Source organism: Schistocerca cancellata, chromosome 1 (assembly GCF_023864275.1).
Source record: "Schistocerca cancellata isolate TAMUIC-IGC-003103 chromosome 1, iqSchCanc2.1, whole genome shotgun sequence".
In the NCBI taxonomy this organism is placed as follows: domain Eukaryota; kingdom Metazoa; phylum Arthropoda; class Insecta; order Orthoptera; family Acrididae; genus Schistocerca; species Schistocerca cancellata.
This window is the reverse complement of record NC_064626.1, coordinates 820107272-820126355: the sequence shown is the minus strand read 5'-3', so window position 1 is coordinate 820126355 and position 19084 is coordinate 820107272. Positions and strand designations below refer to the sequence as shown.

At 39.6% G+C, this 19084-nt stretch overlaps 1 protein-coding gene across 1 annotated transcript in view; it reads right to left on the bottom strand.

Moving 5' to 3' along the window:
* The window catches only part of LOC126188321 (WD repeat-containing protein 11-like), a 209064-nt gene that overhangs the window by 47945 nt on the left and 142035 nt on the right, over positions 1–19084 (bottom strand). The window contains exon 17 of the mRNA XM_049929917.1: positions 4763–4934. Within this exon, the coding sequence (XP_049785874.1) occupies positions 4763–4934 (172 nt within the window). The remainder of the gene's footprint in view (positions 1–4762; positions 4935–19084) is intronic.

Sequence of the window (19084 nt, the reverse complement as noted above, 5' to 3'; positions counted from 1 at the left end):
AGGTATTAAAATCCAGGGAGAAGAAATAAAAACTTTGAGGTTCGCCGATGACATTTTAATTCTGTCAGAGACAGCAAAGGACTTGGAAGAGCAGTTGAACGGAATGGACAGTGTCTTGAGAGGAGGATATAAGATGAACATCAACAAAAGCAGAATGAGGATAATGGAATGTAGTCGAATTAAGTCGGGTGATGCTGAGGGAATTAGATTAGGAAATAAGACACTTAAAGTAGTAAAGGAGTTTTGCTATTTGGGGAGCAAAATAACTGATGATGGTCGAAGTAGAGAGGATATAAAATGTAGACTGGCAATGGCAAGGAAAGCGTTTCTGAAGAAGAGAAATTTGTTAACATCGAGTATAGATTTAAGTGTCAGGAAGTCATTTCTGAAAGTATTTGTATGGAGTGTAGCCATGTATGGAAGTGAAACATGGATGATAAATAGTTTGGACAAGAAGAGAATAGAAGCTTTTGAAATGTGGTGCTACAGAAGAATGCTGAAGGTTAGATGGGTAGATCACATAACTAATGAGGAAGTATTGAATAGGATTGGGGAGAAGAGAAGTTTGTGGCACAGCTTGACCAGAAGAAGGGATCGGTTGGTAGGACATGTTCTGAGGCATCGAGGGATCACCAATTTAGTACTGGAGGGCAGTGTGGAGGGTAAAAATCATAGAGGGAGACCAAGAGATGAATACGCTAAGCAGATTCAGAAGGATGTAGGTTGCGGTAGGTACTGGGAGATGAAGAAGCTTGCACGGGATAGAGTAATATGGAGAGCTGCATCAAACCAGCCTCAGGACTGAAGACCACAACAACAACAACAACAACAACAACATGTTGTTAAGAGATCTGTACACTGAAATTGTCTGTTTACCATTTTATGGTCATGATTTATCACTTACTTCCATTTTTCTATAATTTTCATGTGTCCATATTTTGATCTTTATAGGCCCTGGAAGCATTTCATACAGGTTCCCAACTGATATTATATATTATTAATATATTTCACCATACACAATTGTTGCTAAAATAATCACATAGGTTTCTGTGGCCAGAGCCAGTTGACATGAAAGTTTTTGAGTATGATACCATGTCACAATGTAAAAAAAGAAACGAAACTACTGGAGAAACCACCATTTCACCCATGGTTACAGTGGCTTTCTTCTGAGTATACTGGTCAAATTAAACAGTAAAACAATAGATCCTCATGAAGACCACTGTAACCATGGCCAAAATGTTCATCTCTAAAATACAGTTTTTTAGAAGAGCGTGCTGAAATGTAATGCCTCTGAATTTTTTATATGAAAATTCTTACATCTTTTTAAATAAAACAAATGTTATTAACAATCTGCATCTTTATTCTTCAAGGCTACATATCTGCAGCCCTTTGTCACTAGAAGCTTCCAAATTGTAGTGTATAACATGGCAGTGTATAACATGGCAGTGCGTAACGTTCCTATGTTGAAGCGTAAGGAACAACATGTTTTAATCACATTTTAAATCTGAATATATATAGAGAGAGAGAGAGAGAGAGAGAGAGAGAGAGAGAGAGAGAGAGAGTGTGTGTGTGTGTGTGTGTGTGTGTGTGTGTGTGTGTGTGGAGAGAGGGGGCTGGGTTTTGAGTTTCTTCTTATTTATTACTTCTTAATTTTTAAATAACTTTTTTGTAATTACATCTCATATGAACAACCCTACATCAAGAGGGCAAGGTCATGTGAAATGTGCAACAGGAAAAATTATGTCTTAGAAGTTTTCTGAGTATAGTACCCCCATCTTAATGTATGATTGTGTGCTGAAAAGTAATGTATCTGAATTTTTTACATGAAAACTCTTAAACCTTTTTAAATAAACAAATGCTATTAATATTTTACATCTTTCTTCTTCATGTCTACAAATTTATTTCTCAACATAGTCACTCTGGCGACGAACACATATTTTCCAATGAGAGACCAGTTTGTTGATACCACCACTTTTGTTTCTCCTTCCCCGCTCCAGTACCCCACTCCACTACCACTCTGTATAGCTTCCATACCACTTCAGTCAAGCCCATAGCAAGTGAGCTAGGTTGTATGCAGTGTGTAACATGAAAGATTGTGAGTAGTGCACAGTATAAATTTGATATACTACAAAATTGAAAACTTGTACTGTGTGCATCTGTTGATTACAGAAGACACGATGGCCACGTGAAACAAACAAAAAAATGAAAGTATGTGATAAAGAGATACACAATTGAAATTTGCTGTGAGGGAAAACTATAGATCTCCTAATAAAATGTGTATAATTAAATAATTTTGTTTCTATTACCAACAACTGATGATACCTGGTTCAAAGAGGTGACACACATTCAGTTAAAAACAAGATAAACATTCAGTTGTAAAAGATGGGATTATTCTTATGTTCACAGCAAACTCAGTTAAGCTAGTTTACATGTTAGCTGTACAAAAAATACATTGGACAATCTTTTTTTTTATAATAAAAAATAACACCTAACTGACACCAAATGTGTATTAGAGTTAAACATCGTTTGTGACAAAATCGCTGGCACTAAAGAAGGGAATAAGTTGCAACATTAAGCACATGTAGGTGCTAATTGGCTGCCTTGAGCTGGTAGGAGGTAAGGTGAATTTGCTTGTGGGGGCCTGGGGCTCAGGGCACCATGTGGCCACCACGCAAGGAAAATCCTGTGATGGGGAATTTGGACACTGCATTGATTGTTTAAGAGGGCTGGCTATGCTTCAAGCAATGGGCTAGTGTCAGTCAAACTGAAAGATGGTTTCTTAGAGCACTTGGGAGAATCTATAACAACTCACAGTCAAGTATTAATGAAAATCTTAACCCATCTGCAATCTCAGAAAAATGAGGTATATCCAATGACACAACAATATTGTCAATAACTACAGAAGTTCATATTTCACAGTTAATAAACATTTTCACAATGAATCTCTAAATTAACAACTTTTACATTCATGTGTTTTCAACACACAATATCTCAGATGATAGCACCACACTATAGCTATCATCTCTGAAAACTACATACTCGTATCTATTTTATTTCTTGATTTATTACAATTTGTATATCTTTTCATTATCCAAATGTTTGTCAGGATATTGCATCCTTCCCAAATACACAGCAAATTAATACCTCATATTTTGGCATACTTGTGTATTTATTTAATGAAAAGTTCACTATTTGTCCAGTGACTATTTAAATATTAATTAAAACTGATAAAACAAAATCACTGTACTTTAAGAAGTGGTCAGTCCCACGTGTTAGCTGATACCACACTAGTAAAAGTGTGCCAAAAGATGCTTCTGACAAGCATGCCTAAATAATTGCTTAATAATATTTCACAACAATCTATTATAGCGAGCGCACTTGTGAAAAAATACAGGCTTTTTTATTTATGAATAAACCTCTCTTTATATTTATTGGGAATGGTCTGAGTGTGACCACATTTTTGTAACATTTCTTTATTCAAATATTGTTGTACTACATTAGTTTAGTCCAGAAGCGATCAAGATGATCAAATCATGTTTGTAGAACTTAAAAACGGTGTATTTTTGGTGGAGACAGGCTTCAGCCAATGGAAAAGCAGATCATAGCAGAACACTAAGAAAGTTAACTGGAGACTGGGAATTTTTCAAATCAAGATCTCAAGGAAGTGTTTCTAGACACTTCATTACATTTGTGCTTGAAAGAAACCAACCTACCTGTGGTAACAAGCAGTTCGATTGTGGAGGTGTTTGATTCTCGGCGGTGAACAGCCGCTACCATACATTAACTTCTGAAGGGACTTTATAATTCAAGTGGTCTGGATATGCTTCAGAGTAGGACTGTAACCTTTTCCACTTGTATTACAGTACTGAGGATAGACAGATTATGAGTTGTTATTCTTTGTGATAATTTGTAAATTATGATGTTAAACTTCGAACTGTTTTGAGCTGGTGAATATTTTGTGTATTGTGATTATGAAATGGACTTAGTTTTCAAGTACATTTGATGACCATTTAGTTTGGTATTTTGCTACCATTCTCACAATGCTCTCAATGTAACTTCACTGAATTTGATAATGGTATCTTCTGTCTCTATTTCAACTGTATATAATAAGAGATATCCTTCCTTGAATAAACATTATTCAACATAATTCTATGTCATCTACACCAATTATAGACATTAGAACAGAACCCTTGCTATTAAATTATTCATTAATTTTTATTTTGTATTTCAGTGTATTTTATTAATTCACAATTCTCACCAATGCATAGACTATTTTACTGCAAGATCACAGCTACAGGTTATTATTTACAGCTAATTAGCTGGGGAGCATGAAAGCAGACGTACATGGCTCAACCTTATGACTACATCAAGCTATTCTTATTAAACAGAGCCATGCATTGCCCAAGTACCTTAAGTATGAGTAGCCACAGGCAAAGGCGCAACTGGTTTGCTCATTTCGAATGCTGTTTAGAAGAGCAGCTACACTAGCAGCAACCATTAGGTACTATCTCAAAGCTTACTGGTAAGGTCTGCATCACAATCCCATAACATCTGCTCATGCTCCTTCTCAGCTCTCTCTGTTTTACTGTTAGATTTCCACTCTCATTGCTTGCCCCTTCTAATGGAATGAAGTCTACGAGTCTAAGCACATTTCTGTTTTTGCTTAATCTTTGTTCTGTTATAAGTTTTGGAGGTTAGTGACACATTAGTTTCCTGTTTTACTTATAATCTAGAAGAATACATACATAAATACATTACATACCTTCAAATTCATAATCAATAAGAGGCGATGAACTAGATGTCAATGTCATGTCCATTACACGCAAACATCCATCTTGTGTAGCTAATACAGGCTTGTCAGATGCTGCCCAGTCAATGTCAACAATTTTTACCATGTCTTTTGGACATTTTAATTGTGAAATACGCTCATAGTGCTAAAAATAAATAAATAAATATATAAATCAAAATCTACTAAAATATTAATTTATGAATTTCTATTACTGTAATGTGTAAAAAGTGGTGGGTGATCAGCAAGTAGCTATATTTAAAGATAATTTGTTGTGTAAATATAAAATTCCTCATTCCAAATCATTGTAATTTGTTATGAAAATGATTTATGGAACATAAAGCTAACTAACAATAACTTTAATTTATACAAAAAGACCTAATATCATCACACTTTTAAACAGGACAATTTTCGGAAAGACAGAATATTGGAGCACACTGTTTGTTTAATACGAATGCCAATTGTTGTAGGTGTACTGGGGAAAGAAAGGCGAGACATCCACAACAATGCAAAAATTATATTGAAAGGGCTGATACACATATTACAAAACACCCAAAACTCAATGCGGACTGCTTCACAACCTGCACCACCTGGATCCTTCCTACCAACACTTTCCTGTTGTGTCATATATCTCTCATGTTTCTTTTCATTTATGTTGCTTTATGCTTTCCTCTTGGAACTTAATGTTGTATATTTGAGTTTTTTCCTTTTCAATACCAGTCTCATTAAAATCCTTCTGCATCTACTGCCACGTCATATACTAACCATGTAAAATATTGAAATGACCGATGGTCACAGAAATCTACATATTTACACCAATCTGACTGTACACAAAGGACAGCTTTATGATCTGTATCTAATTGCTTGAACCAGTGTATTACATTATCTTCCATGTTTGTGAACAGTTGCAGCAAACAGGTGTAATTGTTTGTGTGGCAAATTATTCTCGGGACTAAGACCTGACTGAACCCTGAGATAGGAAGTTCTGAAATATTTAGTGAGGGTTGAAATGTGTATGGGAAAGACAGATTAGACACCGTAGGAGGTGGTGTCTTCATTGCAGGTGACAAAAATATTGCGTCTCTTGAGGTCGAAGTACAATGTGATTGTGAGGTTATCTGGACATCTTTAACAGGGCTAGGAGAAATAAAGTTAATTGTTGGGTGTTACTACCGGCCACCAGGTTCCACCGTGACAGTTTTAGAATCATTCAAAGGGAGTCTACACTCTGTATCGCAGAAGTACCCGGATCATGCTATATTAGTCAGAGGCGACTTCAACCTGCCTAGTATAGACTGGGATGTCTATGGATTCATTACAGGTGGTACAGACAAGCCGTCGTGTGAATTACTTTTGAAAACATTATCCGAAAACTGTCTTGAGCAGCTAAATCGACAGCCAACGCGTAATGGAAATATTTTAGATCTGGTAGCCACGAACAGACCAGACCTCATTGACGGTGTTAGTGTTGAGACAGGGATTAGTGATCATGATGTTGTCATTACGACTATGGTTACAAAAGTTAAAAAGTCAGTCAAGAAGGCTAGGAGTGTATTCTTGCTAGAAAGAGCAGATATGCAGTTGTTAGCATCCCACTTAGTAAATGAATCGACTTCGTTTACTTACTTACACGGTGTTAGTGTTGAGACAGGGATTAGTGATCATGATGTTGTCATTACGACTATGGTTACAAAAGTTATAAGTCAGTGAAGAAGGCTAGGAGTGTATTCTTCCTAGAAAGAGCAGATAAGCAGTTGTTAGCATCCCACTTAGTAAATGAATCGACTTAATTTACTTCCAGTACGATGGACGTGGAAGAATTATGGGCAAATTTTAAACACATTGTAAATCACGCATTGGAGAAGTATGTGCTGAAAAAGTGGGTTACAGATGGAAAACACCCACTGTGATTTAACACCGCAATTCAGAGAATGCTCAGGAAGCAAAGACAGTTGCACTCGTGGTACAAGAAAGATTGGGAGAATGAGGACAGGCAAAAGTTAGTAGAGATTCGTGCTGCTGTAAAAAGAGCGATGCGCGAAGCATACAACCACTACCACCGCCATACCTTAGCAAAAGATCTTGCTGAAAACCCAAGGAAATTCTGGTCTTATGTAAATTCGGTAAGCGGGTCGAAGGCTTCCATCCAGTCACTCACTGTTCAGTCTGGCCTAGCAACAGAAGACAGCAAAACGAAAGATGAAATTTTAAATTTAGCATTTGAGAAATCTTTCATGCAGGAGGATCGTACAAACGTACCGCCGTTTGAGTCTCGTACAGATTCCCGTATGGAGGACATAATGATAGACATCCCTGGGGTTGTGAAGCAGCTGAATGGGTTGAAAATAAATAAATCGCAAGGTCCTGATGGGATTCCAATTTGGTTTTACAGGGAGTACTCTACTGCATTGGCTCCTTACTTAGCTTGAATTTATCGCGAATCTCTTGCCCAACGTAAAGTCCCGAGCAACTGGCAAAAAGTGCAGGTGGCGTCTGTATATAAGAAGGGTAGAAGGACAGATCCTCAAAATTACAGACCAATATCCTTAACATCGGTTTGTTGTAGGATTCTCAAACATATTCTCAGTTCGAATATAATGAATTTCCTTGAGACAGAGAAGTTGCTGTTCATGCATCAGCACGGCTTTAGAAAGCATCGCTCCTGCAAAACGCAAATTGCCCTTTTTTCACATGATATCTTGTGAACCATGGATGAAGGGTATCAGATGGATGCCATATTCCTTGACTTTCGGAAAGCGTTTGACTCAGTGCCCCACTGCAGACTCCTAACTAAGGTATGAGCATATGGGATTGGTTCCCAAATATGTGAGTGGCTTGAAGACTTCTTAAGTAATAGAACCCAGTACGTTGTCCTCGATGGTGAGTGTTCATTGGAGCTGAGGGTATTATCTGGAGTGCACCAGGGAAGTGTGGTAGGTCCGCTGTTGTTTTCTATCTACATAAATGATCTTGTGGATAAGGTGGACAGCAATGTGCAGCTCTTTGTTGATGATGCTATGGTGTACAGGAAGGTGTCATTGTTGAATGACTGTAGGAGGATACAAGATGACTTGGACAGGATTTGTGATTGGTGTAAAGAATGGCAGCTAACTCTAAATATAGATAAATGTAAATTAATGCAATTAATGCAGATGAATAGCAAAAAGAATCGCATAATGTTTGAATACTCCATTAGTAGTGTAGCGCTTGACAAAGTCATGTCGATTAAATATTTAGGCGTAACATTGCAGAGCGATATGAAGTGGGACAAGCATGTAATGGCAGTTGTGGGGAAAGGCGGATAGTCGTCTTCGGTTCATTGGTAGAATTTTGGGAAGATGTGGTTCATCTGTAAAGGAGACTGCTCATAAAACACTAATACAACCTATTCTTGAGTACTGCTCGAGTGTTTGGGATCCCTATCAGGACGGATTGAGGGAGGACATAGAAGCAATTCAGAGGCGGGCTGCTAGATTTGTTACTGGTAGGTTTGATCATCACGCGAGTGTTACGGAAATGCTTCAGGAACTCGGGTGGGAGTCTCTGGAGGAAAGGAGGCATTCTTTTCGTCAATCGCTACTGAGGAAATTTAGGGAACCAGCATTTGAGGCTGAATGCAGCACAATTTTACTGCCGCCAACTTATATTTCGCGGAAAGACCACAAAGATAAGATGAGAGAGATTAGGGCTTGTACAGAGGCATATAGATAGTCATTTTTCCCTCGTTCTGTTTGGGAGTGGAACAGGGGGAGAAGATGCTAGCGGTGCTATGAGGTATCTTCCGCTACGCACCGTATGGTGGATTGCAGAGTATGTATGTAGATGTAGATGAAATGTGTGTGTGTGTGTGTGGGGGGGGGGGGGGGGGGAGGGTAATGGAGATGGTTAATACTCCCCCCCCTCCCTCCCTCCCCCCCCCCTCTCTCTCTCTCTCTCTCTCTCTCTCTCTCTCTCTCTCTCTCTCTTTTTCTCTCATACACACACATGCACACACACATTGTAGAACACAATATCGCAATTCAACATAATCAAAACTGGAAGTCTAATAACATTTCATTTGTTTCTTTGCTGTCCATATAACAATCAGTTTTCAGACATTGTCATAGATTCTAGTTTACATATACAAAGGTTTAGTTAACATATACAAGTGCACACATTGATATAAATAGTGAACACCAGAAATAATAATTTTTTTTGTTGCAAAAACAAACTTATGCTATATATGCTTGAAATTTTCTACTGAATAACAGCTTTTCTCTGTTAATAAATGCTTAAGTTTATTCTTTAAATTGTTTAAAGTAGCTGTCTTGAGGTTAGATGGAAGTCTGTTACAAAATTATAAAAGATGGTTCCTACTGTATGTGCACTACAGCCTGCAGCTTTTTTTTTTTTCTCCTTGCAATTCTGTGAAAATTTTCCCTTCATGTGTATTGTGCCTATGTACATTACCATTTGTTACATTATATTCTGGATTTTGGTTCACAAACATTATTGCCTGCAGGATTTACGTAGAGTAGATGGTTAGTATTTCATATTTTCTGAAGATTTCTCTACAAGGTTCTCTCCTGTTTAACTTGGCTACCACTCTTACTACCTTTTTTTGTAGTATGAAGAGCCTGTCTGCATAGACAGGTGGTGCCCCACCCCATATCTCAATACCATACTCAAGATGTGGATGTATCCCTCCAAAGTAAATTTTTCTCAAGGTATCCTGGTCCAAAACAGCTGTGACACTTTTCAGAAGATATACATTTGTACTGATTTTCTTACAAATATGACCTATATGTTCTTCCCATGACAGGTGTTTGTCAACAATTACATCCAAAAATTTGTGTCTGTGTGGGTAAGTGCCAATGGAGGTGTAGATAGATTTCTACTTATGTTACAACAATAGTTACGCATAAACTGCATTGTCACCGTCTTCTCTCAATTTATGAGTAGCCTATTTGCAGCAAGATAACTAGACAGAAAATCATAACTGATTTCACTACTTTTTTAGCAGTCAGCATATCACAGCTCCAGTTGACAAAAGATGTGTCATCAGCATAGCTTACAAACTTGCAGTTTTGGGGTTTAGTTAAATCATTTACGTACACAAAAGACAGAAAAGGCCCCAATATACTTCCTTGGGGCATACCACACTGAAGTATCTTGTGGGTTGATTTGGTTGTTGCCAACTGTTTATTCCTTTTATAAGTTAGCTTGACACACTGTTTCCTGTCTTTCAAATAGGAGGTAAATAGTTGTAAGGCTATCCCTCTCACTCTATATGCTTCTAATTTATGAAATAGAATTGTATGATTCACAGTATCAAAAGCTTTACTCTATCCAAGAAGGTGCCTGTTATCTAGTCTCCTTCATTTAGCTTCTTCAATGTTTCATATGTAAAAATTGCTACTGCTGTTACAATAGATCTTCTTTTTCTAAAACCATGTTGTAATTGTTAAATAGATTATGTTTGATGAAATATGCCTCAAATTGAGGTAATATTACTTTCTCTAATAATTTTCCAAGCTCTGAAAATAATGATATTGCCCTATAATTTTTCATGTCAGTTTTTATTCCCTTCTTATACACCAGTAGGATTTCAGCAATTTTCAAAAGATCAGGGATTTCTCAATGACAGAGCGTGAGCCTGATATTTATTAAATGTGTCAGAGGCTTAACTAATTCTCCTCTGCATTCCTGTAACAGCTTAGATGAAATGTCATCCCAGCCAGAAGACATTTTAGCTTGAAGTTTTGAAACAGTTGCTAGGAGGTCCCTCTCAGTAATGCTATGAATGAAAAAAGATTGGCTAGTCTTTGTAACATTTAAATTCGGTGTTTCATTTTTGCCAATTTTATTAAACATCTGTATGAATTTCTCACACACTTCGTTTGGGTCATTTGTTATACCATCATTTTCTTTTAATGTTATGCTGGAGTGTTCAAGAGAATGCGGTTTCCCACATTTTTTATACATTATTTTCTGGGCTGTCGTACTAACACAGGTTGAGTTGCTTGTTTTATAGGCATATTACTGAGCTTTAAGGGTAGTCATTGACTCTCTGTATTTTCTTCTGAGCAGTTTGTATTTTGTTAAATAGTACTGTAACTTAGTATCTCTAAAGAGTGTGTAACAGTCTTTCATGTTCTCTCTCAGTTCAATAATGTCTGGAGGGAAATTCTCAGCTTTGTGATTAATAGCTTTGTTTCCTAGTTTTACTAAAGGACATGTTTCATTTAAAGTTTTAATGACTAGTTCATAGAAATTTTCCCATTTATCATTCACATTTGTTGCATTGTAAATTGGTTCCCATTTAATTATATTCATATTCCCTACATAAGTTCCAATAGTAAGGGCTCTGTGGTCAGATATGTCATTTCCTACGATGGTTATGTTTATGATGTCCTTTCTTATGTTTGTGAGAATGTGGTCAATGCATGTCTGCATTTCTACAGTAATTCTTATTGGTTCTGAGTGCATGTGATAATAGTTATAACAGTTGTTCCAACTGCAATTTATTTGGTGTTGTATCTCGCTTTCCAGTCCTCCGTCCTCCTGTATGTATGACTCCAGGTATTTAAATTTGCAGATCGATTTCAGCTCATCATCCTGGATCTTGAAAGACCTCATTTGCACATCCTTCAGTGCAGATGAGATCTTGCAAGATCCAGGATGATGAGCTGAAATCAATTTGGAAATTTAAATACCTGGTGTCGTACATACAGAGGGACGGAGGACTGGAAAGCGAGATATAACACCGAATAAATTGCGGTTGGAACAACTGGAGGAAAGTGAGTGGAGTGTTGTGTGACAAGAAGGTGAACATTGGGTTGAAAGGAAAAGTGTACAAGTCAGTGGTGAAGCCTGCTATGATATACGGGACAGAGAAATGGCCAATCACAGTAGCCCAGGAAAGGAGGATGGAAGTGGCGGAAATGAGGATGCTGAGGTGGATGTGTGGGGTAACAAAAAAGGACAAGATTAGAAATGAATTTGCTGAAGGAGCTGTGAAAGTGGGACCCATGGGGAGAAAGATACAAGAGAGCAGACTAAGGTGGTACTGATACTTACAGAGAAAAGGGGATGAGTATATCAGAAACAGAGTTGAAGATATAAAGACTGAAGGAGCGAGAAGGAGAGGAAGACCGAAGATGAGGTGGAAGGATAAGATATCCGGGGACCTAAGGGAGAAAAGATGGAAGAAGGAAGAGGCAATGGATAGAGTACTACGGAGGAGAAGGATCCAGAAGAGTAACACCGACCCTACGTGATGTGGGACAAGCCGATGATAAAGAAGAAGAAGAAGAAGAAGAAGAAAAAGTAGTTATAACATTGAAGGAAGTCAACATAATGCAAATAATTAATGCTATTATTTATAGAGTCTAATCACCTAATTCAATTTGCCTACATTCCATTATAGTTGCCTTGTAACCCATTTTCAAGAGTTTATCCATTCCATTCAATTGTTCTTCCAAGTCCTTTGCTGTCTCTGAAAGAATTACAATGTCATCAGCAAACCTCAAAATTTTTATTTAATCAATTTTCACCTTAACTTTATTCCCTTTCCAAATGTCTCCTTGGTTTGCTTTAAGCTTTTTCAATGTCAAGACTGAATAACTTCAGAGATATTATGCAACCCTCTCTCTCTCTCTCTCTCTTTTCTCGACCACCGCTTCCTTTTCATGTCCTTTGATTCTTTTAACTACAGCCTGGCTTCTGCAAAAATTATAAATGACTTTTTGCTCCTAGTATTTTATACCTGCTGCCTTAAAACTTTCAGAGATTGTATTCCAGTCAACAATGTCAAAAGCTTTCTCTAAATCTACAAATGCTATAAATATAGGTTTGCTTTTCTTTACTTTATCTTCTAAGATATGTTATAGGTTCAGTACTGCCACACGAAATCCTCCAGTTCTCTGGTACTCAAACAGATCTTCCCCCAGATCAGCTTCTACCAGTTTTTCCACCCTTCTGTAAATAATTTGTGTAAATATTTTGCAGCCATGACTCATTAAACTGATGGTTTGGTAGCATTTACACCTGACAGCACCTATCTTCTTTGCAACCAGAATTATTACATCTTGAAGTCTAAGGGTATTTCACCAGTCTCATGCATCTTGCAACAGTCTTGTCAAGACTAGAACTCCCAAGGATTTTTAACAATTATGTAGGACCTCCTTTCTACCTAGGTCTTTCAGTGCTCTGTCAAAGTCTTCTTTCAGTAACAGGTCTCCATTCTCATCTTCACCTACTTCATTTTCTCTTTCTATAATACTGCCATCAAGTTTTCTCCTTCATGTAGATCATTTATATATATTTCTTCCGCCTTCCAGATTTCCCTTCTTTGCTTAATACTTGCTTGCCACCTGAGCCACCTGCCTTTGATATTCATACTGCTGCTTCTTTTTTCTCCAAAGGACTTAATTTTCCCACAGGTGGGATCTATCTTTCTGCTAGTCATGTGTGTTTCTATAGTCTTGCATTTATCTTGTAGCCACTTTCACTTAGACAACTTACCACATAATTGTTAACGATCCTTGTCAAAACTATAGCAAGACACGTGGAAGAGCCAAAGAAACTGGTACACCTGCCTAATATTGTGTAGGGCCCCCGCGAGCACAAAGAAGTACCACAACAGATGTGGCATGGACTAGACTAATATCTGAAGTAGTGGTAGAGGGAACTGACACCACAAATCGTGCAGGGAAAGTGTACGAGAGGGTCGAGATCTCTTCTGAACAGCACCTTGCAAGGCATCCCTGATATAATCAATAATGTTCATGTCTTGGGAGTTTGGTTGACAGCAGAAGTGTTTAAACGCAGAAGTGTATTCCTGGAGCTACTCTGTAGCAATTCTGAATGTGTGGGGTGTCACAATGTCCTGCTGGAATTTCCCAAATCTGTCAGAATGTGTAATAGACATGAATGGATGCAAGTGATGAGACAGGATGCTTATACATGTGTCACCTATCAGAATTGTTTCTAGACATATCAGGGGTCCCATATCACTCGAACTGCACACAACCCACACCATTACAGAGCCTCCACCAGCTTGAACAGTCCCCTGCTGGCACGCAGGGTCCATGGATTCACAAGGTCGTCTCCATACCTGTACACATCCATCCACTCAATGCAGTTTGAAATGAGACTCATCCAATGTGGCAACATGTTTCCAGTCATCAACAGTCCATTGTCGGTGTTGATGGGCCTAGGTGAGGCGTAAAACTTTGTGTCGTGCAGTCATCAAGGATACGCGAGTGGCCATTTGGCTCCAAAAGCCCATATCGATGATGTTTCATTGAATGGTTTGCACACTTACATTTGTTGGTGCCCAGCATTGAAATTTGCAGAAGGTTTGCACTCCTGTCACATTGAACAATTCTCTTCAGTCATTGTTGGTCCCGTTCTTGCAGGATCTTTTCCGGCCGCAGCTATGTCAGAGATTTGATGTTTTACCGGATCCCTGATATTCACAGTACACTCATGAAATAGTTATATGGCAAAATCCCCACTTCATCGCTACCTCAGAGATGCTGTGTCCCATCGCTCATGTGCAAACTATAACACCACATTCAAACTCACTTAAATCTTGATAACCTGCCATTGTAGCAGCAGTAACTGATCTAACAACTGCGCCAGACATTTGTGGTCTTATGTAGGCATTGCCGACTGCAGTGCCATATTCTGTCTGTCTGCATATCTCTGTATTTGAATACGCATGCCTATTACAGTTTCTTTGGTGCTTCAGTGTACACAAGACTAGTGAAGTAATCTCAAGACTTCAAGAACAGGGTGTATACGGGGACAAGGAAAAAAAATTCCCGGATTATTCCCGGATTTCTCCCGGATATCCCGTTTAAAAAATACGCTTTTTCCCGGGCGAAAATACACTTTTTCTGTGCTAACTGACAGATTTTCTGTAGATTTTCCCTCGGAACTGCAAAACTTATCAATTCTTTGAATGGTTGACGTTTTATACAATCGCGTAGAACTTCCTGAAAAAAAAAAGACGGACAGAGAAGTTTTGGAGAGACTTATAACAAAAAAAGAGACCTTTGATTTGCAGCAACATATACGTTGCATATTTTCGTATTACGAAAGTATAAATTCGAATTGCACCAAACACAGCGCGTTAGTTTGCGGAGCGTTGAAACCGAGGTTGCGATGTCCTTTTGTAAGCGAGTCATATCTCAAGCCACGAGATCTCGTCAGCCGATGACAGCAGCTATTCACAGCATAGGACACGTGTTATAGTCAGCCAATAGCAAGATCACTGGTTAAATAGCGCGAACACTCAAGAGGAAAAGTTAACGGTTTACATTAATGTACACAGTACCGTATATCTACAATAAAAGCTAAGCTTTCACATATAATATTAGTCTCTAAGATTAACACGCTACAACAGAAGCTTAGCTTTCACATGTAATATTGATCTTTTTTGCGTGTGTTATACTTTAAGATACATCACACACATGTGCCAGTAAATTTAATATTATGACATAAATGTCTCGGCTCGAAACTCTTGTAAGTGGCTGGTCCTCAAACTGTTCAGTTTCGAACGCTCTGTGGTTTAGATATCCATCCCACTTTCTCACACGTAACATAATTCATCTTGCGTAAAAAGAAATTTACTTTGAAAGTAACGCTTTTCTAACCACCGTTCGCAATACTATCCGGAGACTGTTAGAAATAGGTTCGATTTACCAGTTTCCAGAGAGCACCAGAAAACAGGCATTATTGTGCGTGTGCAACTGCAGTGGTGTAGGAAGCCAGTATGTTCGTGTTTATAAAGCACTAAAAGAGCTTATATTACACCATAAAAGAAACAGGGCATCAGAGGGTACTCCAAAGAGCATCGGAATTTCGTAAACCATACTAAAATGCATAATTCGGCTTGAAGTGTGAATTGCCTTTTGCCAGATTCACAATGAAGTATGTCCCATCTGATATTAAGCTTTTCAGTGTGGTTTTTGGGATGTAAATTTTCTCAGAGTACCAGTACTCTACGATCTCATTTTTGGTTCTTTATTATGGCATAATGCCATATATGGCAGAAGATGATAACGTGCACTTGAAATTCAGCGAAAAGTTGGAACTAGCCAATACTGTAGAATGAAACACTTCGTTTCAAGTAAAATGATTGCCTCAGCGGAAAGATTAATAAAGCCAAATTTCTTTAGCAAACTTGCTAAAATAACTTCACTGTTCTGCAAGGCGATTAATGCTTGACTGCTACTAACTTGGAAATAAAATCAAATCAGAAAACTGAAATTAATAATATATTTTTGCTCTCCATAATTATGTGAATGTATTTTAATTCACTTGATAGCTCCCCGGCCACAGAAATCCGTTTGGTTTTCATTTGACTTGGGAGCTGTACACGAAGAGAAGCAGCGAAATCACTTAACGTAAACACGCGTCACGTGGAGGTTAACCCCCTCCCCACTACAACTCAGACAACTCTGTGCTAGTGTGAATCTGGCAGCTAGGGCGCGTGAGAAAAATTTTTCTCGTTTGCATCTGGCTGCTTGCTACTGCTACAGACACAGCTAACAGCCAAACTTCAAGTAGAAGGAGAAGGTACTGCTTATACGGGAGTCAAATGCGCACGCGCACAGACCGCTGGCAATTGGTCAAACGAACCTAATGTGAACAGTTGTGACGTCATGCTCATAGCAAGCAGTTTATTGTTACGAAGAATTGCAGTCTGCGCCCTACGGCCTTTGACATATTTTTGCTATTTGCAAACGCTTGTGCGTGCACGGTTTTTTGTTGTAAATTGCACATTTCCTTTGTCACTAAAGTTTTATTTTTTTCCCTCTCGTTTATATTTTATTGCTGCAGTATCATTCTCCAGTAGCAGGATACAATAACATTCTTTGCTAGAGAATCAATTCTGCAGCCAAAATTTAAAAAAATTAACTGAAAGCTAAAACAATGAAAAATTCCCGGAATTCCGAAGAATTCCCGGGTTTATCCCGGTTTTCTCCCGGATGAAAAAATTCCCGGGTTTTTCCCGGATTTCCCGGTTGTCCCGGGTCGTATACACCCTGAAGAAGGATGTCATAATTCTGATTTCACTGGTTTCAAAGAGGACAGGTGTGAATATTACCAAACCGTTAGTTTAATAACTCATGGCTGCAAAATATTGACACAAATTATTTATGCAAGAATGGAAAAACTGGTAGAAGCTAACCTTAGGGAAGAACTGTTTGAGTTCCGGAGAAATGGAGCAACTCTTGTGGCAGTATTGAATCTCATTTTATAGACAGCTACATTTCCTTTCACACGTTTCATCTGCTGCATTTTTATTTTCTCCTCTCATCAATCACATTCAATCTCTCCTGTGTTATTCAAAGATTTCTGTTTGGCCTCTTCTTTTTACCTACGAGGTTCTTTGCAGTTTCACTACATCATCGCTCAAAGGAACCCATTCATCTTCTATTTCTTCTGTTTCTCCTGTTTCGGTGCAACATTTCACAATGCTTCCTCTGAAGCTCCCCACAACCTAAGCTGCTTTCAATTTACCCAGGTCTCGTCGCTGTTATAACGTCAAGCTGAACACACATATTTCAAAATGACACAACACTTATAAGTCACTGAGCAAGTTGACAAAGCAAGACATGTGAACACAGTAACATTTAAATGAGCACTGAACCCAAGTCTAGCGGCCGCTGGCTGGCTGGCCGCTTAGGTGGCGCAGCTGCTGCGTGGCTGGCAGACAGCGCCGTATGTAGAGGACGCGCGTAATTGCGCGGCTGCACTTTGAATGATCGGCGAGTCACAACACTTTTCCCCCCTTTAAAATTTTTTCACTGGTCTTGATGGAGGTGGCCTGTAGATTGCTAATGTCCATAGGCGTTGTTTGACTGGCCGTAAAGTCTTGAGGAGGAGGCTTTCCGTACAGACGGAAGTGTCTGCGATGATAACGGGTCGAGATGACAGGAGACGTAGGGGTCGAATCTGCTAGGGCCCCGTGCACCAATCTGCCCATTGCGGCAAGTCCAGTTGATATAAGAGGAGACATGGGCGATGAGTCAGCATCCGTAGGAGAAGGAGGCGAGTAGATTGGCTCTGACAGAGGATGGTCATCTGGTTCCTGCATGGGCGTCCATTCTTGTACTGGCACCGAGATGACGGTGAGAGGGCTGCGTTGTGAGTAATGAGAGATGCCAAGATCCCGAGCGTCAGGTAGACCCGAATATGGTGTAGCGTTATTTGGAACAGGCGTTGCCGGCACACGAGGCCGAAGCTGGTCCGAATGACGCACTGCAACATCCGTGTCCATCTGGATTTCATACAGGCGTCGGCCATGGTGTCATAAGATGCGGCCCGGACTCCATTTTGGCCGCCTGCCATATCCCCGTACCCAGACAAGGTCGTCAGCGGTGAACCGGCCAAGCGAAGGCACCCGCGGCTGTGAGGTGGAAGGCCGCAGAAGATGAAGTAGCGTGCGGGGCTGTCGGCCATGTAAGAGCTCAGCTGGGCTGTGGTCGCCCATGGGGGTGAAATGGTAAGAAGCCAGAAACTGGAGAAGCGCATCATCAGCAGCAGAAGAAGTCAAGAGTTTCCGCATATGAGCCTTAAATGCGCAGAGCAGTCATTCAGCCTCATGGTTTGATTGTGGATGGAACGGAGGGGCCGTGACATGCGTAACGCCGTGACGAGCACAAAAATCCTCAAATTCGGAAGAGGCAAATTGCGGACCACTATCAGTAACAAGAGTAGAGGGAAGGCCTTAAAAAGAAAAAATGCGGGCAAGAGCACTTGTGGTTGCCACGGTGGTAGGCGATGTGCAACGGACAATGAAAGGAAAGTTAGAGTAAGGCATCAATTACGAGGAGCCAATAAGTACCTAAAAAAAGGTCCCATGAAGTAAGCATGAATGCGCTCCCAGGGCAACTCAGGCGAAGGCCACGGTGAAAAAGTTGACTTCGGAACGGCGGCCTGTGACGCACAAGGGCCGCAGGCAGCTACCATGTGTGCTATTTCAGAGTCGATGCCAGGCCAGTACACATGACGGCGCACCAGAGATTTTGTGCGAGAGATACCCCAGTGCCCTTGGTGAAGGAGGCGCAAGACCGAAGCATGCAAAGATGCAGGTACCACCACACGCGACGAAGCACTGTCGGTGGAAAGGAGGATAACAACATCCCTAGCCGTGAGGTGGTAGCGCAGAGCTTAGTAGTTCCACAACGGGTCAGAAGTCTTAGCGGACGGACGATCTGGCCAACCCTTCTGAATACAGCATAAAACCTGGGAGAGGGTGGGATCATAACCCGTAGCAGCCGCCAGCCGTTCCCCGATGAT